The following is a 26,638-nucleotide window of genomic DNA, read 5'->3' on the forward strand; positions in this document are numbered from 1 at the left end:
TATTTAGCACTTACTTCATTGATACTTGTTTGATCCTCACAAGAACTTTGTGGGATAGATGCTGGGATTTCTGTTCTATAGATGAGAAAACAGTGACTCACATAAGTTATAGAAATGCTTCTCCAAGTGTAGTTCTTGGACCAGAAGCAGCAGCAGCAGCAGCAGGAACACATAGAAAGGCAGATTCACAGCCCCGCCGTGGACCTTCTGAATCAGACTTCCGGGGTGGAGCCCAGTCTGTGTTAACAAGGTCTCCAGATGATTCTTAAGCCTGAATTTCAGAGCAACTGGCTTTGAAGGTTTATGTAACACCGCTGTGTAAGGGGAGCAGAATTTGAGCTCTAGTATACTGGATTCTGCTGTTTACAGGGAACGTCTCCAAGTTAACGTTGTAAGCAGGGGCATCCCAGAACTACCCATCCTGTAGGTTTGCTCTAGGCTTTTTCCTTTCTCTTTTTGCATCCTGAGCCCCTGCCTTTCCAAATAACTGCTTTGTTTACTGTATGTGCAAGAAGAAACCATTTTAAGAGGAAGATTAAAAAAATAATTCTTTGGAGAACCAGCTAGCTCTGGTCTCTTTCTTCTCTATACCATTATCTCCTTCCAGAAGGTTGTTTTGAAACTGAGGAGTGACCAGGTCTGGTCATACCTGTTTGAAAGTCCCTAGAATCCTTTATAGGCTTTGCTATGTTTACATCCATGTCATCACACTGGTAGTATGTCATCAGATACATAGGTGCTAAATTAGTTCTTCTTGGCTCATTGATAGAATAGCACTGTTTTCACCTCTCGAATGTTGGCACCGAGCTGATATAGCGTGCAGACAAGTCACAGCGCTTGGTTGCATTTTGGTCGTTTCCTGGTTGTGTGATCTGGGTATATGATCTGACTCTTGAATTATGGTTTTCTAATCTGAAAAATAAAGGTGATGCTATCTTATAGGTAGATTTGATTCCTTGAGAATTCTTTGGAAATCATGTGTGCTAGGCGAATGTTCTGAAGACTGGCTTCTGAGGTTGGGTGTTCTGAGACATTTGGGGATGAACATGTGTTTGTCAAACAAGTCTCTCCACAGAAGGGAGCAGTGGAGTGTGTGTTGTGGAGGGAGCCCGGGCGGTGGGCTCACCCTGGCCCGGCTGTGAGCCTGCTCGCAGACCCTGTCTCCTCTTCAGCCATACAGGTGGCTGTCAGAAGACCTACTTGTTAAAGTTGTGAGGAAAGAGGGCAGAGTTGGAGACAAAAAATTGGGAACCAGTGGTGAATCAGTGAGATTTAAAGCTGTGGGGTTGGATGCAGTCACTAGGGAGGGAATGTGGAGAAGATGGTGGGGCTGGAAGAGCAGTGGGTGAGGATTATGCCCCCCAGTGCCATGGGGTTGAGGCCTCGTCATAGAACTGGTCTCTGGAAGGCTCACTCATACCAGCCTCAGCTCCCTCTCAAGCCTGCGTAATGGGATGACAAGAGGCCACGGAGGCATTGATGAGGAAGTATTTGATAACCACATAGCAGGAGTTCCAGACTCACCGGACCCCAGGCCCAAATGACTATATGTGAGTGTCAGGCCAGGCCTCTTAAAAGGACATTGCTTTTGCTGTGTGTGTGTGTGTGTGGTTTGGGGTTGCAAAGAGCATGCTCTTTCTAAAGGGGCCGCTGCTACTTGACTCTGTGAATTATTACCCTGTGGGAATGAGAATCTGGGGTTACTCAGTCATCTGAATTTTGAGGAGAAGCCAGCAATCTGGATCTGGATTTTTTTGGTGACAGCTTTTAGTTTCTTTTAGTATGGCTGAATGAAAAAATGAAACACTTTGTGGCCCAAGGAACACACATCTGTGGGCCAGATTTGGCTGCCGGCTGCTCGCTGGTGGCCTCTGCTGCGCAGTGTTCTGTAAACATGACCTGTTATTACTGGATGTCCTGGAATTCGTAATAACCTCCCAGGAGCCTTTATGTTGGGGCCCTTCTAGGAATACGTTCATGCTTTCTCTGCTACCCTCGCAACTTCTCCCCAGCACACACTGGGCCCGTTTTGATACAAACTCCAGGGACTTTAAATTTGTGCTGTAAGATCTGAAGAGATCCTGGAGCCAGGTGGGCAGGCAGGCCGGGAAGAGAGCTCCTCCGTGGAGAGACTTGGGATACCCGCACTGTGGTCTTTCCCTCTCCTCCCAGAAGGTCAGGGCAGAGAGTGTTTGCTGCTGACCAGTGCCCCAGAGCCCCTTGGGTTTGCTGAGCCGCTGGGATGAACATGATCCATTGCTTTCCCTTAGGAAGGTTTCTCATTCTTTAAAATTTGTGTTACAGAAAAAAGAGTTTGACGTGGACACCCTCAGTAAACCAGAGCTGCGCATGCTCCTCAGCGTGATGGAGGGGGAGCTGGAGGCCAGAGACCTGGTCATCGAGGCGCTGCGGGTAAGAGCCTTCCCGGGCCACACCCCGTTTCTGTGTCGTTTCTTGTTCTCACATGGCCAATGGCAAAGCTGCTTTTTTGTTGATTTTTAAATCATACAGTTTTGAAACATTGCATCAGGTTAAATAAAATAGGCCCCTCCCTCCAAACACCAGCCTATAACCTTGATAAACTCAAACAAACCCTGAAGTCCAATGGTCACTGAAAGGAAGGGAAATGATTCTAAGCTGTTTTGTTTGAGAAACTTAAGAATTAAGCTGTATTGGTTCTGAAATCTCTTTTTACGTTTTACCTATTTATTTAGTGAAAGACATAAGTTTTCAGAAAATGGGTACTTTGTTATACTTCACATATGTTGAGGCCAGTGTGGAAAAATTGAGAATCATTTGTAGAAGAAATCGCTGGTAATAGAAGTTTTTCCTTGATAAATGAATTAAAAATGATTTCTTATTTTCAGAAACTCTTGAGTTAGAAAATCTTTATATATGTGTATCTTTGAATAGTTTTATTACTTTTTTTCAAATTTTACAGTGATTTTTAAGTTTTCATAATTTGCAAAGGGTTATCTATTTTCTAAATACTTCCATAAAGAAAACTTTGTTTTCTTAAAAATAATAAACTTTCTCAATGTAGAATTTTCTGATTGGTTATTCTCAAGATTGTACTTGGTTTGGTATGTGAGCCAAACTTGAGGATTTTTTTTTCTTTTTTATATTTAATACTTCGTATAGAGTGAGGTGTTTTCCAACTGGTGGTCATTTGGCCAAAAGGGACATACTTATTACATAGAAAGTATGAATTTATCTTTCACCAGCGAGTATTCCTCAAACTTTTGGCTTATTTTAACATGTGAAACTGTAGAATGTCAAAAAAAAAAAAAAACCCAAAACAAACTGTTGTCCCCTTCACGAGCACTAATATGGTGGGGAAAGCAATACTAACAGTGGATGGTCAGACACACTGGAGAGGTAGATGTGCTGAGAATCCAGTTTTGTGGGAGAAGGGGCAATCATTCCTGAAATAACGACTTCAGTACATTTTCACAACCTAGAAATGGGTATAGTGCTGATAATGATGATTCTTCAACCTGATGACAGAGAACAATGGCTTGCGAAAAAGCGGAGTGTGGTTATACCAACCACAAGCCTCTACTGATGAGTTGAGGGTGTTGCTTTTTGAATGATACAGTTTGCTAAGGAGACTTGTGCACAGTTGGGTAGTGAGAGGTCTTCATCCTGTTGCACATTTGGAACGTTTGTGTTGCTTGCCAGTGTGAGTTTTCTTGAATGAACTTTGTGGAGAAATGCTCAGGCAGTGAAGCACTAAAATGTGTGACCTTCAGCCCAGGGAGAGAACAAGGAACAGTCACCTGTGAGACCGCACGTGTAGCCTCTTGAGATGGAGTAGATGCGGGGACTTCAGTTGTCCCTTAGGTACTTCTCTGTCCCTCGCTGTTAACCTGTGAAAGGCATCAGCACTGTGGCACTGCCGTCTGCTCACACAGATGTTGGAGTGGTTAGCAGAGTCTGTGTTTTTATGTATCACCATGGCAACCACATGCATTTCTCTCTTTAACTTAATTGCAGTACTTTCAAATCTAAGAGTTAGAGGTAAAGGCTTGCTAATGATCAGGGCTTGCCAAACTGAAAGTTTTTCATAGAATCAAAGAATGTTGGAGTTGCGAGAAGCCTTATGTGATATTCTAGGTCAGGGTTTGAATCCCTATCAGATCTAGTTTTTCATTTTCTTAAAATAGTTTGCATTCTCTTTTACTGTGCTGCAGTGAAATTTATGAAAAATTGCGTGTATAAGTAGGTAATGTTAAAAATAACCAGTACATTGCCCTAATTGTGGTACAAAGTAACAGGAGAGTAATGTCTAACCAAATAGCATGTGTTTCCAGTACATAAATGCTCAGGCATGACTCCAGTGGAAGACACGATGAAGTAGGTGGCTGTCTCCACCTATTCATAACATTGCTGTGAGTGCAGTCGTGGGAAAAGAATCCCGATGCAGGCATGCCGTGTCATTGACTGGATACAGGGAGCAGATATGCCACGGGTGAGGTGATTTTTCTGAAATGGCAAAGGACACTCGGTATAGCTCCAAACAAAAGCACACATGGACATAGGAGCTGAATCCCTGAAAAACTTAGTGTTGGTTAAAACTGAATTAAAGCAGCTTGTTTATGTGTGAAAAGAAGTTACTCTTTAGGCTGAGATAGTCACCCTGAAGGTTCTAGTGAACGGAATGAACAGAGGGACGGTTGAAAGTTGTGGGGTGCTTGGGACAGTTCCTGGGTGTATGGCGTACCCCTAGCCCTGCCCCCTAATTGCCAATGACTGTGAAAACTAAAATTGTCCTCACCTGTTTCCAGAATGCCTCCTAGGATACAGCTCCTGTGGAGGACCACTGTGATACCCGTCTTTTATTTATAGATTCAAATCAAAGAAACAGAAAGGAAGCCCTGCGAGACTGGTCCTTATCTCAGGTTGACAATGCAGCATGCATGAGCTCGGTGTATTTGGAGATTCTCAACTTTTTGTCATTTTTTTTAAAATTAGGAATTGTCACTGATTTGTTTAGATGATTGGGCTTCTAGCAGTAGATAATAATGTCATTTTCATAAACCTGTTGTAGCTGTCATAGACTCATAGTGGTGCTTTACTGATTGACTGTTTCCTTGGGGACATTCACTGAAACTCATGAAACTAGTGAAATATTTACTTGGGTCCACATGTGTCCTTTAGTTACCTTTTCCTTTAACAGTAGAATATAATTTAGTGACTGGCCAATGCCTCAAAAAGAAATTGGAAAGGAAAGAGAATACAAAACTTCTATTTTTACTTCATATTGTGAGATAAACTTACTTCTAAATTAAAAGCCAATATCTACTGAATCACTAGTCAGTAAGCTGCTGTTCAATTGGAAGAAATACATCTTGTTTAAAAAAAGTCAAAAGTAATATTTCTGTGAATATAGTAAATAATTTTACTATATGTACATTGTGATTTTTTACCCTAAACGTTATTAAAATTAAGAGGTGATTTTGTTCTGAGGCATTCAGATTCCGTAGAATTTTAGAAATGTAAAAAGTGTATTTCAGACCAAGCTATTTTACTTTTTAAATCACATTATCCTGATGCTTTTGATTTTAAAGTCATAAAAATCTGCTGAGATCATTGAATTAATGGCCATAGACTTGTCAGGACAGTCCATAAATATGATTTAGGGAAAAGGTGTTATGAAATTACAAATTTTGGTACTTTTACCATTTTCATATGTTTAAGGTAAAAATATTTCCCAGTAAGTCCATGGCTTTCTAATTGATGTAATAGTCAAGACATTAATTTTTATGGGAGGGATTTTATCTTTAAAAAGAGCAATATTGATGGAAAATCTGAATTAGATCAAGCAGCTTAACTGAAACGTTTTAATTTCATAAGCATAACAAACAGTTTGTTTCTCAGTGACTTCCTTCTCATTCACATAAAGTAGGAATAAATCTTTGGATAAATATATTCTGTATCAAATGAAATCTAGAGGGAAATACTTTGGAGTTTAATGCAGAATATGCCCAAGGAGAAGCAGCTACATTTTCTGAAAACCAAGATGGATACAGAGCCTTTTGAATCAAATTTAATTGAGTATTCAAGGTTTGAATAAACAGTTTAATCCAGAAGTCATTTACTCAATGCTCAGTGTTTAGTTTGTGGAATCCTCTGGCCCTCACTTCCTTTCCCCTCTTGTTGTTGGTATTTTTATCAGCATCTTAGTCAAAGGGAGTCAAGGGCAGGAAGACGAAAATGCTGCAGTTAGGAAATTTTAAGAGTTAAAATTGCTTTAGCCTCCATTTTTATAAGGTCCAGCCTGCTATCATTGGCATGCGCTTATGTAAATTTTAAGTCGCTGGAGCAATGAACTCCTTGGGTAGTCAGCTCCAGATTTACTTTCTTTTTCCATTTAGTTTGGATAAATGAGAATGAACATTGTTAACAGGCGTGGCAGTTCTTCCTCCTAACCTATCATCACTATGGAGCGACCATATAATCATGATTTTCAAGTATTATTTGCACTTAAACTTTAAAAAAATTAGCCAGTTTAACATTTCTTCGGATAGAGTGCATTTATGGCCCTTATATCATAGGAGATATCAAATTACAGAATTGACTTGTGTAAGTGGCTGCAACAAAGAGACCCAAAGTTTAATAGATTAAGTAGCTCATTTCTCGTATACCATTCTGGAGGCAAGTGATCTCTGCTGGAGAGGCAGCTCTGTGCCAAGTGGTCAGCCAGCCACCCAGGGAATTTCTAGCTTACTGCTCTCCTCAGGGAATTAGCCTTAGCTGCATGGTTGAAACTGGGTCAATGCTACCTCCCTACCCCAACTTATGGTGGGGGGTAGGGACAAGGTAGGAAATGAATAAGAAACTTCTTCCAATCAGTGCACACAAGTGCATTGGTGAGAACTTTTGTAGATGTGCCTGGCTGTGTAGGAAACTGGGAAGTGGAGCTGGCCGGCGGGCTTGATGCCCAGTGCTATGAAGCAAAGGAGGACGCTGCAAGACATCTAACGTAATGCAGTCCATTATTAAATGTCACTGTATACAGTGCTGGGGTGTGGTACAAGAAGATAGATCCTTCTCTTTCACCTTCCCTCAGTAAATACTTGTGGAGTGTCTACTTTATACCAGGCCCAAAAATGAAAGTTTGAACTGAATGTAAGTGGAGCTTTATTATAATGTCAAAATTGTGCCCACTTAGAAAATTCTTATGTCTTGACTTCATATATTTAAAATTAATTGTTCTGAGAAGTGTAATTTGCACCTAAGCTTTATTTGTCTCAAACTGTGGCTTTATGTGTTTTGCCCCGAATACCTTTCTTTTTGAAAACCTGACCTTCCATTGGGTTCAAAACTCAATTTAAAAAAAAAAAATTTTTTTTTTTAAACAGGTTTTGCTTTAAAGCAGGTTTTCTCAACTTCAGTACGAATGACATTTGGGAACCAGATATTTGTTGTTGCTGTTGTGGGGAGGGGGCTGTTTTCTGCTTTATGGGAAGCTTAGCAACCTCCCTGGGCGGTCTGCCCACTGGATGCCAGAAGCACTTCCACATGTGACGGCCAGAAAGGTCTCTTCATGGGTTTACAATCATGCCCACTTGGAAAACACTGCTATAAAGCAATACTGGTTAATGCCACTTTTAAAGCTATATTCATTTGCTGAAACAAATGTAAGAACACTAATGATTCAGATATTTTTGTTACGATACAGTGATTTTTTTTCCTGTGATAGTTTTTTTCTCAAAGCTAAAAATTAATCTGAAAATGGCCATTTTTAGCAAATTTCATGACTCTTTCAAAACAATGCCATATTAGAAAATTGCATTATAGTTTCTTAGAGCTTACATGTTTTATTTTTCAGATTAAAAAACCTTTATGGTTGTATGGCCCAGTGCTAGAATCTTTACATAGAACGAAGTCAGTCTCTTTAAATAAAATAAAAGCATTAGGTAGGTTAATGTTTCCACTGATTTTTTTTAAAGCTGCTGCTAGTACACTACAGAGTGTTGTGAGAGTTCTCTTTATGTGACAGGTCTGCTAATAACACTAGAGGAATAACATTCTGGTTTCAGCTAAAGAAAACATGCAGCCTTTTGTGTTTCAAAATGCTCTTACGATGGCAGGCAGTTGATTGACCAAAACATACTCTTTTTCGTGCTATTTACTTTAAAGAATGAATGAATGAATTTGCTGAGCAGAGCTGAATTCATGAAAACGTAAATTGTTTCCTTCCCTGTCTGCTGAGATAACGCCTTTGTTCCATTTCTAGAGAAAGGAGGAGGAGATTTGACCAGACACTGTTTGTTCTGCAAGCAAATCAGTTTTCGTAATATGCAATAGCTGATGATTTTTAAATAGCACTCTATTTTGTTTAGTAGGACAAACAGGAAATAGCAATTTTGATTCTTTACTTCTGAGAAACTTTATTTTCCCTGATGAACACTTACTATTAATGAAGGAAGAAAATAGAAGATAAATTAGGCAATATAATGCTTTTTTAAAAATGTATTAAGAAAGAAAGGTAATGATGCCATGAAAGCAAAGTGTTTATTACTACCATTTAATAAGCAACTGAAGTCATTTGAGCAGCATTTTCTTGCAGATCATTAATAGTAAATCATCAGGATATCTCTGAGAAAGCTGGAAATCTGGGAAAGAAGAAGCTTTCCCAACTCAGTGATGTACCATTAGATCCACACTGGGCACAGGATAGATTCAGGGTTACAGATGGTACACAAACCAAGAATATATTTTTGTACACTTTGAAGATTATCATCTGTGGGGCTGTCCATTCAATTAGCAGTTCCTTTCTAGAATTAGTTCCTTGTGATTTGAAAATAGAGGGTGTTCCTCTGAGGCATTCTGTTAACATTTCAGCTATCTCATCTTAACACTCGGTGGTTAAGCAATAAGTCATGGGTTCTTGTGGGAATTTCCTTTGCCATGTATATGATTAATTCTGTGTCTTGATTATAAGACACAATGGTCTAAAGCAGTACTCACAACTCTACCTGCCTTCTCTCTGGTTATAGTTATTTTGGGAAGAAAAATTAAGGGGTTTCAATTTCTACCTTCCAACCTTTGGAGTCAAAATGTAAATAGTTGCTGAACGGGTGAAATAAGAAAGGCAGAAAGGCGTGGCTATATCCTGTATTTCAGATGTACTTGGACGGTGTGTGGGAAGGTGAGCAGACCCATGCATCCGTTCAGCAGATGCTCATTGTCTTCAGGCATGTTCTGGGCTTCAAGGGTGGGGAACAAGGGATATGAGTTCTTGCTCGTGGATCTTTGAGTCAAGTGGGAGGAATTGATACTAAACCAATAAACAAAATATCTAAGTAAAAAATTATGATTCTGAAAGAAAAGGAAAGAATACTATGAGATAGATTAAGATAGATTATATTGGGTCGGAAAAGGCTTCTCTGAGGAAGTGATCATCCCTGAGACCTGAAGGTGGGCTATCGTGAACGCAGTTGAAAGAAGAGTGTCCAGGCAAAGGGAGCAGCACAGGCAGAGGCCCTTGGAGAGGAAGGAGCTTTATAATTGACAGGAAGTACAAGAAATCGGAGAGCAAGAAAGAGTGGCCCAAGATCAGAAGCAGAGCAAGGCAGGAGCCAGACCATCTGGACAGGGAGGGCCCGGGGAAAGGCTGGATTTCATCCTACATCAAGTGGTCAGCCGTTGACGTGTTTAAGCTTGAGAATGCCAGTGATCAGGTTTGCATTTTCTAAAAAGATGACATTAATAACCTGATTACAGTGTATTCTATTTTTTTTGCATTTGAAGTTTATTAAATGTAAGTATTTAATGTAAATATTTTAAAAATTTATTACCATTTTCAAGGGGTAAAAAATGACAAAGATCACCCCTAGCTTCTGGGCAGTCAGAGTTTGTAGGAGAACCATAAAGGCAGAATGTCATGGAGTGGTTTTCTGAGACATGGGAATGTCTCAGATGCTTGTGATTATTGCCCTTTAAGAGGGCACAGAAAACGTGCATTCTCATCGCTTTTGTCACTTAGCAGTGAACAGTGCTTTTCAAACTGCTAAGATGAGCTGGTAATGATTTTAGTTAAGGTGTTGTGCACTTAAAATAAGATTGGTAAGGTAAATTCTCCATTTGAATTTTTCTGGAAAGGCAAAATTCTATTTTTGGTTTTATTTTTTCGAATCCAGTTCAGTTAGTTCAGTTAGTTCAGTTTAGGTTTTTAAATGGATTTTATTGCTAAAAGCCCCCTTCTTTCATAACTTAAGATTACTATAAATCTCTAAAGGCATGTGATGAAAAATCAAATTCCTTTTTAATTTTTTCACAGAGGCTTGGGTAAAGTAGCAGAAGATGGCTTCACATAGTGCTAAGAGTGACCCAGCAAGAATGCAAAAGACATTTCAGTGTGATCCAGATTTGCTCTGCTCCAGTATATCTGTGTTGGCCTATTTTAAGTGGCCCATTGCAGGGCTTATGCTCCCATAGTTACCCTCTCCAGAAGTCAAATGCTACAGCTGACAAGCTCTCCCACAGCCCCGAACCTTCTCATGACATTGTTCTTTGGCAAATGGACTGTGGACAGAATCTGCTCTCAGTGTCAGGCACTGACTAGGCACCTTACCTGTATCAGGGTGGAGTTGCAGCTCCGCTGGGCATTAGGCTTTAATGGTCAAAATCCTGCAGAGAGTAAACCCTTAAAAGCTCTTAGCAATAAAGTACATCAGATGTGGTTTTGTATATGCAAGCCAGAGCAGCAGTCCTTATGTACAGGGTAGGTTGAGAAGGGGCCATCCAGGTGCTGGTGTCTGGGCATTGCAGCTCTTCGGCCTCGAAGAAAGACTTTAAATTCCTAGGTAAATGGGGTTGGGTAGTGCTTTAACATCACACCTCTCTGGCCTTAATGCACAGTCATACATTTGTTTGAATTGCAAGGATTAAACAAGATAATATGCTCCAGCACCTAGCAAAGGATCTGGCCCCTAGTAGGTGCTTGAAAAAAGATGTGCGCTTGAATCTCAGTCTATCTTGGTAGAAAAATTTCCCCTGCACTCTCTCCCCCTCCTCACACTTTGAAAGTTATAGATAGATCTTGGTCACCTGCTTCCTGTATCATAACATGGGTGTTGCTTCTTATTTCTTAGGGTAGAACTCCACCCCTTAAGTTAGAAGGTGCCAGATGGAAACTAAGGCTAATCTACACTATTAATTTATCCTCGCAGCAAGCCTAAGGCAAGATGGAAAATAAGCAGTAACATGAGGCCACATGGATATTTTGGACAATCAGACCACAGGCTGAAAAGAGCTGGGGTCACCATCGTTGCTCAGGGCTCCTGTGGTGGCTGTAGGGGTCCTGAGTGGAGAGAAGTGACTTGTCTGGTGGTGTCGGGACAATGTTTTCTAAAGTAAAATCACTACCTCCACCCACCACCACCAAAGGAGGGCTAAAGAATTTTGGAAACTTCCAAAGTGTATTGGGAATAAGATAATATGCATTGTTAATTATTTTTAAAAGTGACTTTTTAAGTGTATAGGAACAACATAATAGCAGTTAGCCCTATGAATTATTACACTTACCCTACAGCTTGTCAGTCTGCTCCCCACGTCTCTGTATTTAGGCAGCATACTCTTTTTCTATGTTAAATGTTTGATTTTCAGTGGCATTGTTTTAAACTGTGCAGGAATAACTGTTTACAGCAACCTCTGTTCACAGCCATCTAAAAGTGAAGAGGAAGGAGGTGGTTCAATCCTTTCAAACTAAAACAGTTTCTTCTCTGCAACCTCCTTCCTTCACCCATGATTATAGGTTAGGCAGTAGGCGAATAGAAACCAAGAAAAGGGTCAATTCCATTTGTCTTATGCTTCACGGGAATCCTGAGGCTTGCTGCTGTTTGCCGCAGGCTGAATTTAGAGCAGGACATAGAGATGGAATGGGACTTAACGTTACTGAGTTTTCATTATGTGATGGGCACTTCACATGCATTGTCATCTTGATGAAATCCCTTGATTAGTTATAGTTGCCCACTTTAGGAATGGAGAAAACAGCCTCCAAAAATAAATAAGCTATTTTCTGTCTGACTCCTATCCTTGACTCTCACCATGCCTCTGCTTCAAAGATAACATTAATGACACTGATCATTTTCCTAGAGCTGGAGGTTGTCATTCATGGAATCTTTATTTTACTTTAAGTGCTGTGAATTCCCAGAACATTTCCAACACACCTGTAATCAGTTGTAAATGTCAGAAGCTGCACAGAAACTGAAGCTACACAGAAACTGTTTGTTGTTAAGTCTTCTGTTTAATCATTTGCTGTTCCCTCCCAACTGACTGCAGGTAATTATAAACAGAAGTAAATCCTGCAAGACTTCTAAGATCTTATTGAATGGCAATTAGGATAATGTAGAAGAGCATCGTTGATTTTTAAAATGTTTTCTTCTTCTCACTAATTATCACACCCAGTACAGAAAAGTTCTGTAATTAGAATATGCTCATCTTCTGGATGAGAACATGCTGGAGCATGTATGAGTGCTGCATGACCCAAATTTAAGGAAAAGATGGAGATTTCTGAAACGGACAAGGATGCAATAGCTGAGGAACTGCTGTTTCTATCCTGATCATCTTCCCATCTTTTAGTCACTGTTAAATCTGTCTCTTGTAGTTACATTTAATTTTTTAATTTTTTTTTTTTTTTGTATTTGATGAACTTTTTTTTTTTTTCTTTTGCATCTGAAGAAAATGGCAGGCAGGAATTTAGTTTGATTTCCATGAAAGGCTATTGTACTGATTTCCTTGAGTTTATATAATCCTTTGATTTTTGTTTTCCCACCAGTCAGTAGAAGTTGCAGGAAATAGGCGAAGGTGGATTATGCAGCCAGGGTAATGATAGATTTACCACCAATGAAGAGTGTAATATTCTTAATAATTAATATATTAAAATGCAGATATCGTTGGCCTTGTTAGAAAGTTTAGGTTTCCTTTCACAAAGGCTAAGTCGACAGAACCTGATAGTAGTTTTAGATTAGATTATTTCAAGCAGACCTCTAAAAATCCTCCAAAATTAGAGTTGACAATGACTTTTTACTGATGGGTCTCTTTCCATGAGTGATTGGTGATAGATCTCTCATAGACACTCAGAAAAGTGCATTGGGCTTCTTCTGTAGTGTCTTGACAAAATAATGAGACCTCAGTGGTGAAATTGAGAAAAAACTTTCCATCACCTCTGCTTGGCTATATTGGAGGTTTCACACATTTTGTGCCTGTTTGGGGATTGGTAATACAATGTGAGTTTGGGTTGGAGGGACAATTAATGGAAGAGCTTTTGAAACCCTTAATGGGAATTAATATGTTAAATTCTTAATAAGTTTAAATGTCAAACCGTTGCCGATTGAGAGTCACTGTAGGCTCTGAGGCAGGAAAGGATATGATAAAAACAGTGTTTAAGGGACATTATGTTAACCACTCTTGAAAGTAGATTGACAGAACGAGGGAGAGAAGTGATCTGAGGAAGCAATTACAATTGACATTTTTCAAAGTATGGGTTCCATAAAACTCTGAATTCCGGGTGATGGCTCTAAATGTAGGTGATAGGCTGTTGAGGAGTATTAAAAGGATTTGAATAGATGGAGAAGTGATGGTGAATAAAAATAATTCTCCCAGCATAATAGAGCATTATTTTCTAACTTGTGACAGCAACCAGTTATTTCTAAGGCAATTTCAGTGTCAAGGTATAAACCTTTTTTTTTTTTTTTTTTTTAGGATGTTGTGTTTATGCCCCATGTGAATTCATACTTGAGTCATTCAGGCATCAACTCCAGTTCTCCCAACAGGCCTTTTAGTGCTGGTTGTTCAACATTCACCCAGCAAATACTCATCGAGTATATTCTCTCATGCCTTGTGCTGGGCCCTGGGAAGAGGGCATAAACTAGGCAGCCCCTGTACTCAGAGAACTTACCGCCCAGGAAAGGAGACTAACTATGACTAACAAGTCCCATTTGTGGTACGTGCAGCCAAGGAGGAGTACTGGGCACTAAGATTATGTGCCATAACTGATGCTGTTCAAAGACCTGTTAGGGCCATGTAAAAATAGGGTCAAAGAAAGCGTACTAGTAACTTAGCAAAATATTAGCATTTGTAATATATTTAATAAAAGGAAAATAACCATGTTTCTTTGGTTTGGTCCCTACCTACTGTGTGTCCCTAGATTCTGTACAGCTTCCCCCCAAAAACTGTTTCTCTTTGTGTGTCAGCTGCTACGCTCTGTCTCCTTCTGCTTTTTTCTTAGATGCAGATGGTGGCCTCACGGATTTCTTGCTTTTCAGAGTAGATGTTCGTCTACCCTTTTTAGCATGCATCGGGTTGCTTGAGATTACAGAGCAGTACTGCTATTTGCATCACTGACTTTATAGAGTTTTTTTTTTTTTTTAAGCTCCCTTTAAATTTGTTGAAGCCTCAATTCCTTAGGGTTCTGCCATAACTCTGGTGGGGGTTAGGGGAGATGAGGACGAAGGCTGTGCTTTTCTTAGGTTAAAGTGAATTCTTTCCAAGGGAGTTGTGTGTTTACTCATAAAGAGAGATCCTCTGGGATGATTTTCCCTCTGGAAATGTCTGAATCTTGTGATGAACACTCTGAAAGGTCTCAACCTGCGCTCCTCTCTGCTGGAGAGGAGAAAGGATGCAAAGATAACATGTTCTTGCTTTGTCACTGATCCTATGTTACAAACCGCCCAGAGACTTAATGGTCTTAAAGAACAACAGTCATTTGTTTTGCTCACATGTCTGCAGTTTGGGCTGGGTGTGCTGGGGACAGCTCACCACCTGCAGCTCTTGTAGTGAGGGTGCTGGGGGTCCACTTCTAAGAGGCTCGCTCGCGTGCCAGCTGCTTGCCAGGAGGTCAGTGGGGACTGTGGGCAGGGGGGCCTGGGTTCCTCTCCATAGCCTGCTTGGGCTTTTTTGTCCCAAGGTGGCTGGGAGCCATCAAGGAGCATCGTGGGAGACAGGAAATAGAATGTGCCAGTGCCTTAAAGTCTGGCTCACAAAGTGACTTTCCATTATATATTGTCAAGCAGTCACAGGGATCAGATCCAAGGGAAGGAGACATAGACCTGACCACCTGGGAGGAATGTCAAACAATTTGGGGAACATGTTTTTAAAACTCCAGAAAAAATGATGCTTACTGAGCCCTGTCTGCCAGGAGTGCTATTTAGGACTTCATGTAGATTATCTCATTTAATCCCTTGAAGGAGATACTATTGTTATCTGACTTCAAGGCCTGTGGTGAAGTAGTGTGTTCTGTGTCACACAGCTGACAAGTGTGGAGCCAGAACTTGGACCCAGGCCTTTCTGACTCTAAGTGCATCTTCTTAACCATTCTCTCATGTAATTTGGTGGAAGATAGCTGTGCATAGCTATTAATTATAACATAAGGCAGGCTTATATCTTGGAGTAAAGCACATGAAAGAGTTTTACTGAAGATGAATTATGGATGGCTTCTGGGAAGAGGTGGCATTCCAGGAGTCTTTTGAAGAATGTTTAGTTTCTAGAGCAATTAATAATTAGAGCAATGAGAAGTGAATATGAGAAAGACAATGTGAGCACTGGATTTGTGTGTGCTCTGGTTTGAGTGAGGAGCTAAGTGGGTCTAGACTGAAGGAGCAGACCTCGGACAGGCTCCATCAGGGAGGTTTTGAATGCCAAGCTGAAACATCAGTGTGACTAATGTGATAGGCAGGGCAGAGTGCCTGCAGAAGTTAAGAAGGGAAATGGACTGACCCTGAGGCATTGGTTCTTGTAGTGTGGTTTCCAGGCCAACAGCATCAGCATTACCTACAAACTTGTTAGAAAAGATACTCAGTTAATTTTTAAAAGTCAGAGGGAAAAAAATATCAAAGGATTTCACTCATAATGTGGAATCTGAAAAACCACAGCAAATGAATAAACAAAAGAAAAACTTCATAGATACAGAGACCAGATTAGTGGTTACCAGAGGGGAAGACGAAGGGCATTGAGTGGTAGACAGAATGGGTAAAGGAGGTCAGCTGTATGGCGATGGGTGACAACCAGATGTGTGTTGGTGATCACACTGTAGCATATACAGACGTTGACTTATAATGCTGTACACCTGAAACTTACATTAAAAAGATGAAAAATTTTAGACCTGCACCTTAAACCAAGTGACTTAAAAGCTTTGAGGGTGGAACAAAGTATCCTGTGGTTTCACAAGCCTTCCAGGTGATTCTGAGTAGTGCTTGAGGTATAGAACCACTGATCTGAGGGTTGGTCACTCATTGCAAAGCAAGTATGTTTTGTGTAACAGAAAATCAGGGTGCACTTAAATCCTTGATGCTGCTTCAAATCCCTGAAAGCTGGAAAGGCTTTCTGCTCAGTAAGCAGAATGGCCAGCAAATTAGTGGCGGATGCTGGTTCTAGTTGTAAAGAGATTTTGGTGAGAAAAAGACAGCCAATGACTGGTCTCAGGACAGCTTCTCCAAAAGCCATCATTAAGTGACTCAGCCCAGACATGTTCTCAGAGATGCTGTGGGAATTGTGCTAAAGGAGCTTTATTGAATCATTGAACTAAAATAGAATACATTATCAAGACATTAAGAACTGTGTGTAATAACTGAATATTCTTATATTGTTGATGTGTTTGTTTTTATTTACTTCTTATTCCCCTGATTGTTCCACAGAGGATTTGAGGTGGCTTACAAGAATCAAAACAGCAAAATGGGAAAATACAAGTATATACAAATCAAGATTAGGAGCTAAAATAGTGGCTTACAAATCTTGTCATCATAAGATCTTGTCTTCTAATGAAATCTTGCTTGGGGTCAGTACATAAGGCAGAAGCTGAGCCATTGAGTTGAAGCAAAAATTGGGACTCTAAGCTTCCTGATGAGGAAAATCAAACAAGAATGGGCAAGCCACAAGATTTGTGTTTTTTGTAAGGAAGGAAACCATAACAGTTACTTCCTCAGGGAAGGCAAACTCCTGGTTACTGAAATTGAAAATTTCTGTGGTGCCTCTTGAAATGAAGGTGTGTGCAACAGTGTCCACATAAAATATAATAGCTGGGTGTACATGATTGCATTTGCCTACCATCTGAGGATGTAAGGGAGAGGCAGGATGCTGAGGGGAAGTAGCCAGGGTGGAAGTGAAGGTGGTGGGGTGGTGAGAGGTGGACACGGTAGTGGGGGGATTAACGCACAGCTTCCTCAGGGTCTGCTGTGAAGGAGGCAGTCAGTAGATCCTTTGAATAAACAGATGGGCTGTGTAACCTTCAAAACATTTGCCAGTATGAGCTCATATCATTTGCTAATGTTCCTTGTTTAATCAGTTTATGTGCATGTTTTTTTGACTGCACAAGTCATTTATATTCAAATATGGTTAGGCAAAGCAGTAGCTATGAAAGTCTGAACATGGGACACAAGCATGAAAACAGTTCTATCAGTGTTTCCAAAAGAACATATGAATGCCGATGTTAAATAAGTTTGGCTTATAACACAGTTTTTCTAAGCTGTGACAAATATTTTTATGTTATGAGTTTATGTATACTTTGTAGTTTAAATGCTGTTAGTTGACATTAAACGCTGAGCATAACGCATTATAGCACTATAATAATTTTGCTAAATATTTCCTCTAATCAACTGACTTCAATTTGGAAGTTCATCAGTTTGAAAGCTTGTCAATTTTCCACATGCTTGGTTTTGGACTTTCCAGTTCCCTTGATTGTCGTACTTTTCATGCCTGGGAAACCAGTTTGTGCCAGATTTTTTTTTCTGGCACACCTCAAGTGGTTTAAAATGTTACAAGCACTTTGGTTGCCCTGCAGCCTAGAATTTTGTTACTCATATGTTTCTTGCTGCCAGTGAATTGGGTATTGATTTTTATAGGACCTTGTTGCTACTCTGGGGTGTCGCTAAATGGGTAGTTTGTTTTCAAATTGTAACTATCAAGTACAACCTTTGGGAAATATTCACTATCATTTTTGCTTCATAGCAACTTAGGCTACCTTACCTAAACTGAACTACCCTACCCTAACTAAAAATGAGTGTTTTTAGTGAGACAAAGAAGCTAACATTTAAATCTTCACATGCTTAACAAAGAAGTGAAGATTCCTCCTCAGGAATAATAATGGAGCAGCTTTGTAATCTTTTTATTAGTAAAAATAATTATTAGAATTGAAAGCTTATATCAGCCTTGTAAAATGTAACAATTTGCTGTACAGGCTGTTGAAATGTCTCTTTGTTTATTATTGTCCTTACTGTATAGATGATCTGTGGTATTTTAAAGCCAGTTTTGTTGTTCTGTTTTGTACGTGACCTATAGGATCCATATGGGATTGGTCTTTCTCCATGACAGTTTTCCTCACTAGCAACTGCATTTTAATTCTTCATGCACTAGAAAGTTATATTATTTTTTTAATAGAAACATCACTTGATAAATTCTGACTTAAAAATTCACCCATAATCTTACCCCCATAACATAGCTTTAACTAAATTATTCAACGCAATTTTATATACTCCATTTTTAACAAGCATTTTCAACATATTTAGTGTTCCTAGTGCTCATAAGTTATAGCCTTGCTGACTGTACTGTATTCCGTAGGGTTGAAGGAGTAAAACCTAATTATTCCTCTATGTTCTCTCATCTGCTGTTTTTCTTTTAGCTGTGGGCAGGGATGATTTTCAAAATGTTTAATAGCAGCACACAAGCACGAGTGAATCAACAAGGATGCTTAACTAACCAGGACATGTGACATCTGTTACACCATCTCATGCACACTGGCTGAGTAAGAGCCTTTGCAATGGGTATCTTTTAGAAATGTTTTAGCTTGAAAAGTCTTCCAAGGATAATGCACAGTCCAGTCAAATGAGTTTGCTTGTAAAAATCTGTCATCTTAATGCGTGTTGGTAACACCTGTTAATGATTTTAGGATGACCTATTCATATGAACCATAACCTGTAATTTAAGTGCGTGTAGTTTTAAATGACATGATTTGCAAGGAATTTTAAGTTATACTTAAAGTAACATGTATATTTTCCCTAATTATTAAAGCAATAAATGTTCTTTGTAGAATATCTTAAAAAGGCACAAAAAAGGAAACTTTACCATCATTCAGAAGTAACCATTTATTTTTCTGCATTAATGAGCAAATGCAGTATATGTATCTCTCAAAATGGGATCAGGCTCTACGCACTAATTTGTGTAACCTGTTTGTTTTCTCAGTAGACTGTGAATATGTCACTAGATAATTTGTCAACATTGCTATTTTTAACCACTACATACCGTTTATTAAATAAACTCCACTGCAGGAAAGCTCATTACCCACCTTAGATTACATGGGGTATCACTGCAATTCCTTCTTAGCAGATCCCCCCAATTTCCTTGGTTCTCTGAGCCTGCCCCATTCACTTGGCAAAAACCTGATGCTTCTTAAATTCAACTCTCTGCCTACCTTGTGTCCATGCCTCTAGGGTTATGAAGGCTGGAGAAAAACCATCCAGCCTTGCTGACTAGACTCACTGTATTTATTTATTTTTAATGAAGTATAGTCAGTTACAGTGTCAATTTCTGGCATACAGCACAATATCCCAGTCATGTGTGTGTGTGTGTGTATATATATATATATATATATATGTTCATTTTCATTTTCGTTTCCATTAAAGTTTATTATAAGATATGGAATGTATTTCCCTGTGCTATGCAGAAGAAATTTGGTGGTTTTTTAAATCTATTTTTATATACAGTAACTAACATTTGCAAATCTCGAACTCCCAAATTTATCCCTTCCCACCCCCTTTCCCTTGGTAACCATAAGATTGTTTACTATGTCTGTGAGTCTGTTTTTGTTTTGTAGATGAGTTCATTAGTGTCCTCTTTTTTTCTTTTCTTAGATTTTACATATGAGTGATAGCATATGGTACTTTTCTTTCTCTTTCTGGCTTCATTTAGAATAACGATCTCTAGGTCCATCCATGTTACTGCAAATGGCATTATTTTATTCTTTTTTCATGGCTAAGTAGTATTCCATTGTATAAATATACCACGACTTCTTTATCCAGTCATCTGTCAATGGACATTTAGGTTGTTTCCATGTCCTGGCTGTTGTATATAGTGCTGCTATGAACATTGGGGTTCATAAATCTTTTTGAATTGGAGTTCCCTCCAGATATGTACCCAGAAGTGGGATTGCTGGATCATATGGTAAGTCTATTTTCTCTGACATAAATCTTAGCAATGTTCTAGGGTAGTCTACCCAGGCAATAGAAATAAAAGCAAAAATAAGCAAATGGGACCCAATTAAACTTACAAGCTTTTGCACAGCAAAGGAAACCATAAGTAAAACAAAATGACAACCTAGGGAATGGGAGAAAATATTTGCAAATGATGTGACTGATTGACTCATTTTAAATTCACGATTGTCTGTGCCTCTTGTAGGCTCTTCGTGCTAGTTGGCAGTGATAGCATGTTTCTTAGTGTCTTACTCGCCTGTTCCCCTAGATTCCTTTACACTTCTTCTGAGACCTTCCTTCAGCACCACCTCCCTTTGCTGTTTTGGATCTCACCTAGAGCATAGCAGCAATCAGAAAGAGCTCCCGTCCTCTCTCACCATCACATCAACCAGCTCATGGGCATCTGTACCCACATACTCATTTTTCCTCCTCTCACTGTGGGAGGACAGTCCATGTTCCCAGCTCAGTCTCAGCCGGCCAGTGTGCACTCAGTTCTGTGCCTTCTCACATATTCAGGGACACCTTTTCAGCCATCCTCCCCTCTTCTGTGTCAGTAAATTTTTCCTCAGATTGCCCTGCCTCCCACTGTTGATGCATTTCCTTCCAACTTGTTACACAAAACTCCTTGAAATAGTCATCTGCTAGCTGATGCCAGTCCTTTTCTTCGACTCGCCCTTGGACTCACTCTAATCAGACTTTTCCGAACACTATCCCTTCCAAAAGTCAACCTGTTTTTGTAGTTGGCAGCAAAAGCAAACAAACAAATAAACCTCAGAGTAAGGCTTGGTTCTTCTTTTTCTCTCACTCCATGTCCAATCTCTCTGTAAATCTGGTTGGCTCTAACTGTAAGATGCGTGCACAATCTACTGCTTCTCCCAGCTCCACTGACACTTCTCTGTATCCATTTCCTGTTGTTTATCTATAGTCCATAGACTAACAAAAAATGTCTTAGACTGGGTGGCTTTAACAACATTGTTTTCTCACAGTCTGGAGGCTGGGAAGTCCAAGATCAAGATTCAGCATCTGGTGAGAGCCCACTTCCTGGTTCATGTGCTCAGATGGTGGAAGGGACAAGGGAACTCTCTGTAGTCTCTTTTGTAGGGCACGAATCCATCCCATCCATGAAGGTTCTACCCTGATGACCTAACCACCTCCAAATGCCATCACACTGGGGATTAGGTTTCAACATACAAATTTTGGGGGGAGCACGGACATTGAGTCTGTAGCGCTTCTAGAACAAATTACCACAAATGTAGAGGCTTAAAAATGCCACAGACTTACACATTTCCACATAAATTTTGAAATTGTTCTGGTTCTGTGAAAAATGTCATGAGTATTTTGACAGATTGTGTTGGATCTGTAGATTGCTTTGGGTAGTATGGCCATTTAGAAACTGTTGATTCTTCCAATCCAAGAGCACAAGGTGTCTCTCCATTGCTTTGTATCATCTTCAGTCTCCTTCATCAGTGTTTTATGGTTTTCAGAGTATAGGTGGCCTCCTTGGTTAAGTTTATTTCTAGGTATTTTGTTGTTTTTGATAACAATGGAAATATTTGTAGTAGTTATAAAATTCTTATTTTTGAAGTAGGAGAAAAAAAGTGAGTGAAGGGCTGCAAATGGTAAGATACCCTTTTTATGGGTGAGTTGTATTCCACTGCATGTGTATGCTACATCTTCTTTATCCATTCATCTATTGATGTGTACTTGGGATGCTCCCATATCTTGGCAGTTGTAAATAATGATGCTGTTAGTAGCAGGGTGTATGTCTTTTTGAATTAATGTTTTTGTTTTTCTCAGATTTATGCCCAGGAGTGGAATTGCTGGGGCATGTGGTAGTTGTATTTTTAGGTTTTTGGGAAACCTCCATATTATTTTCCATAGTGGCTGCACCAATTTACATTCCCACCAGCAGTGTACAAGGGTTCCCTTTTATCCACATCCTTGCCAACATTTGTTATTTGTTTTCTTTTTGATGATGGCCATTCTGACAGGTATGAGATGATATCTCATTGTGATTTTGATTTGCATTTCCCTGATATTAGTGATGTTGAGCAACTTTTCATGTTCCTGTTGGCCCTCTGAATTTCCTGTTTTGGAGAAATATTCAGCTCTTCTGCCCATATTTTAAGTGAGTTGTTTGCTTTTTAATTTAAGTACATTTGACTTAAAATGTATTAGTTTCTGGTGTGCAGCATGGATAGACTTGGGCATTATGCTAAGTGAAATAAATCAGAGAAAGACAAATACTGTAAGATATCACTTACATGTGGAATCTGAAAAAATACAACAAACTAGTAAATAGAAAAAAAAACAGACAGATGTAGAGAAGGCACTAGTGGTTACCAATGGGAAGAGGGGAGGGGCAAGATGGAGGTGGAGGATGAAGAGGTACAAACTATCAGGTATAAAGTAAGCTACAAGGATGTACTATACATCATGGGAAATATAGCCAGTATTTTGTAATAACTGTAAATGGAGTATAACCTTTAAAGATTGTGAGTCACTATATTGTATACCTGTAACATGTATATATCACCTATACTTCAACTTAAAAAATATGATACTGTAAAATAAATATATAAATAATTTTTTTAAAAACCACCACAGACTTATTGTCTTAGAGTTTTGGAAGCCAGGAGTCTGAAATGGGTGGACAGAGTTCCGTTCCCTCTGGAGGGTCTATCAGCATATTTCCTTGTCTTTTACAGCTTCTAGAGGCTTCCTGAATGCCTTAGCTTGTGGTCCCTTCTTCCATTTTGAAAGTTAGCTGTGTAATAGATTCTCCTCCCTCCTTTGCTTTGCTCATTCCCCTTCCCTCCCCCCTACCTCCTCCCCCCATCTTTTTCATTCCTTCCCTCTTCTTCCCCAGTGGCATCTCCTTCTCTGACACTTCTGCTTCTCCCTTACAAGGACCCATGTAATCATCCCCTTTGCTAGATAAGGTAATGAATTTACAGTTTCCAGAGATGAGAATATGGACATCTTTGGGGGATGTTATTCTGCCCACCAAAACCCTCTTGCCAGGATTGTTTTAATAGCCTTGTAATTGGTCCCTAGCTTTTGCAGTTGCCCCACTGTAGTTACAATCTCCAAGCAGCCAGAGTGCTCCTGTTACAACAGGAGTCAGGTCATGTCATCCTTCACATCACGTTCGTTTTCTGGCCACCATGTCTGCACAGAAGTCAAAGGCCTTTCAGTGGCCTTAGGACTGCACAGTCTGCAACTCCCCTTGCCTGTCCCACCCTTGGGGCTTTTGCATTTGTTTTCTCTGTGTGGTGAGCTCTTCTGAATGGACCTGTTGCTCCTTCCCTCACCTTTGAAGGTCTTTGCTGAAGTATCACCAATCCTGCTTGTATTGTCACCCTGTTAACATCACATGTGGTCCCCATCCTCCTTTTTATTTAGGTCTGTTGCACATATTACCATTGGATATGCTATATATTTTTACATCCTTAACGTATTTACATGTTTGTTTCCATTTTTCGATTAGAACATAAGCTTCTTGAGGGCAGGGATTTTATTTTGTTCAGTGCTTTATTGTGCCTGGCTCAGTCAATATTTGTTGAATGAGTGGATTTAGATGGACTCTAAACTTCCCCTGTGAAATATAGACGTGCTTTTAAATCAAGGAAGTTAGATTAATGAACATTGTATAGACCTAGACACACTGTACCCTGTTTTTACCTTTTTCATGTCAGACAGAAGTACCCAGTTTTTGATTTTAGGTTGATCCATTTCTTTTCCCTTAGGTGACAGAGCCGTTGGGAAGGCGGTTTTATGTGTTACTTTGTTCTGGGGTGTTACTTGAGTTCACATTTCTAGGGAGCCTAGAGTGCTTTTCTATACTTCATTGTGCCGCTTTGTTTTTTCTTTCTCTCCCCTTCAGTCTGTGGTGTATAGAGGTTAGTTAGTGGTTAGTGTGGTGCCATGAAGCCTGGGAGAATGCTTCAGAACTTGTGCTGTGATCAGGTGTCCCTCTTCCCCTGCCCTCCCCCAAGCCAGGGAAACTGTTGGTTCTTTGGTTTCTACCCTGCTCATAGCATTCCTGCCATTTGCTGTCCTGGTGGTGGATTTTAGTGACATCTACTTCTAATTGTTACTGTTCTGTTTATGTCTTTTATGCTTCAGTTTTCTATTCTTGTGTACCCCATTGTCTTTCAACAGTCATGGGAGAAAAAGTGATCTTTTCTCTGACCACATCAGTTAGTGTCTCTAACTTTCTGCATGTGGCATACAACCATGTATTCATCAGTCTTTTTTTTTTTTTTTTTTTTTTTTTGCATTTTTACACATGTCATTCCTGGTGGAAAGAAGGGGTTCCACCAAAAGGCTGTATTTTTGTATTTGAGACCTCCTTTATCCTTGGAGAGGTGAGGGGCAGAGTACTGTCGGGTCCTCAGGCTCCCACCACACGGACATCTGATGTTTGGAAGTTGCTGTTCTCTAAGTCTCTGTCACAAGTGTTTATAGAGGACTCTCCATACTCTGCAGCAAAACTGATACAGATCTGAAATACTTCAGAGGTTGGATGAGAGGAGAATAAAGACAGCAGAGTAGAAGTGTCTGAATCAGCAGCCCTCAGAGTGTGGGCCAGTGTCCTCAGAGTCCCTGAGACCCTTCCAATTAGTCCAGGAGATCAAAACAGTTTTCTTAATAATAGCAGACGCTTTCTTTTTTATTTTTTTCACTCTCATCCTATCATGAGTGTACATGAGAGTTTTCCAGGGGCTTTAAGATGCATGGTTTTGCAACAGATCAAATGAAAAAGCAGGTAAGAGAATCTGGCCATTCCCTAGTAAGCCAGACATTAAATAAATTTGTAGAAATAGTAAACAATGCCATTTTCCCTTGGTTTGGGAAATACAGTGATTTTTTTCATAAAAATTTATTGACATTCAATGGATTTATTGTTTCAAAGTAAATAGACTTTAATTTTCTCAGTCTTAGTTTCTAATAAGGTAAATAGCAATAACTATAACCCATGTAAACAAAAGCTCTTTGGGTCTGTAATAATTTTAAGAGTATAAAGGGGCCCTGAGATCAGAATGTTGGGAAAACCACTGGTCAGATAATTTGGGTTTTGAAATAGAGCTTGCTCTTGTTCAGCTGTGTCCTACTTAGACCCAGTCTTCCTCTGGAGCCCATGCTGAGCAGTCTTTCTGGATTACTTGGGGTTTGCCCTGACAGTTCAGGTTGCCTGCTGGAAAACAGAGCTTTGCCCAATGATACTGGAAATAATTGCCCACAGAAGAAAACCAGACTCTTTTCCAAAGAGAGAGAACCATGCTCTTTGCAGCCACTGCAAGCTGTAACTGTAGGAGAGGACTGTGGAGCATCCGTAGTGTGTGCTTAAAAATGACGCACCTGTGTGATAAGTTCACGTGTGTCGGGAAGACCTGAGTTATAGGGAGAGGGCAGGGAAAGAATTTTTTTTCATCTTGTGATGTGCTTGACCTCAACTTGAAACTGGGGAAGCTGATAGGAATCTGAAATATCCCCTCCCCCTTGAGTCTTTGACAGAGGGGTTGGTTATTGCTGAGTGTTCTGCTTTTCACAAAAGAAAAAATTTTCCCCTTCTAGGCTATTTCTGGAATGAGAAATGTTTCAGAAGCCCATGGGTTCAATAAAGCTGTGAAGCTTAGTTATGGTTCTGTACTTTACAGTCTTCAGAAACTTTTAAGATATGCACTAAGTATTTATGGAATGTGTAAACAGGTGTTTGTGTCTATACTTGTGTGTGTATGTACATATATGAACATAAGCATATGTGGTTATTTATTTTTATACCCTACATGTATTACGAGTGGCTCTTTCAGAGTTGGGAAAATAATTTGAGTCATAACTTCAGAAGTTAAGACTAACTGGATTTGATTATTTGGTAATTTATTATTATTACAGTAATTAATGGTCATAAAAATATGTTATGGATAAAGCCTGGTTTTCAAGCTATTTTAGAGTAATTTTGTAGACGTGAAGATGGCTTACTCGTGCCGTGGAGTCCTGAGGCGATCCTGAGGCGATCGTGCTGTAGCTGATAAAGCAGAGGTGTAGGGAGGGGGGACCATGTGACCAGGCTCCTGCAGGTGGCAGGACTGGAGCCAGGAGTAGAACCCAGACCAGGCTATAGGTTCCTGCCCTCTATCTGTGGCTCCTAAAGTCAGAGGTTTGACCTTATTTCTTTATTAGATAGAAGTAGCATTTTTATTAAATTACCATGTGGCTGAAATTCTCATAAGAAGACATTAGCGAGAGTAAAGTGCTTGGATCCCATTCAAGTGAATAATTTACTACCTATTAAATATAATGATTTGTCACATTATAAGTTTGTTGAAAGTTTTTCATTTATTGTGATCCCTTTAGCTGTTAAGAGAGGATTTTACTAAATGACAACATGCGTTGTTAAGGCAGTTCCATGGTATTAATGCAGACTTTGCCTTTATTAGCTCTGT

General features: G+C 39.7%; 1 protein-coding gene across 10 annotated transcripts in view; it reads left to right on the plus strand.

Annotated features, from left to right (window-relative positions):
- CTTNBP2 (cortactin binding protein 2) overlaps nucleotides 1-26,638 on the plus strand; it is a 376,816-nt gene that overhangs the window by 242,529 nt on the left and 107,649 nt on the right. For all 10 annotated transcript variants that reach the window (XR_012508104.1, XM_074367170.1, XM_074367169.1 and 7 more), the window contains one exon: nucleotides 2,305-2,412. Coding sequence is in view for 9 of the 10 variants with exons in the window: in XM_074367166.1 (XP_074223267.1) it covers nucleotides 2,305-2,412 (108 nt within the window). In the remaining variant the exon portion in view is untranslated. The remainder of the gene's footprint in view (nucleotides 1-2,304; nucleotides 2,413-26,638) is intronic.

Source organism: Camelus bactrianus, chromosome 7 (assembly GCF_048773025.1).
Source record: "Camelus bactrianus isolate YW-2024 breed Bactrian camel chromosome 7, ASM4877302v1, whole genome shotgun sequence".
Lineage (NCBI taxonomy): Eukaryota > Metazoa > Chordata > Mammalia > Artiodactyla > Camelidae > Camelus > Camelus bactrianus.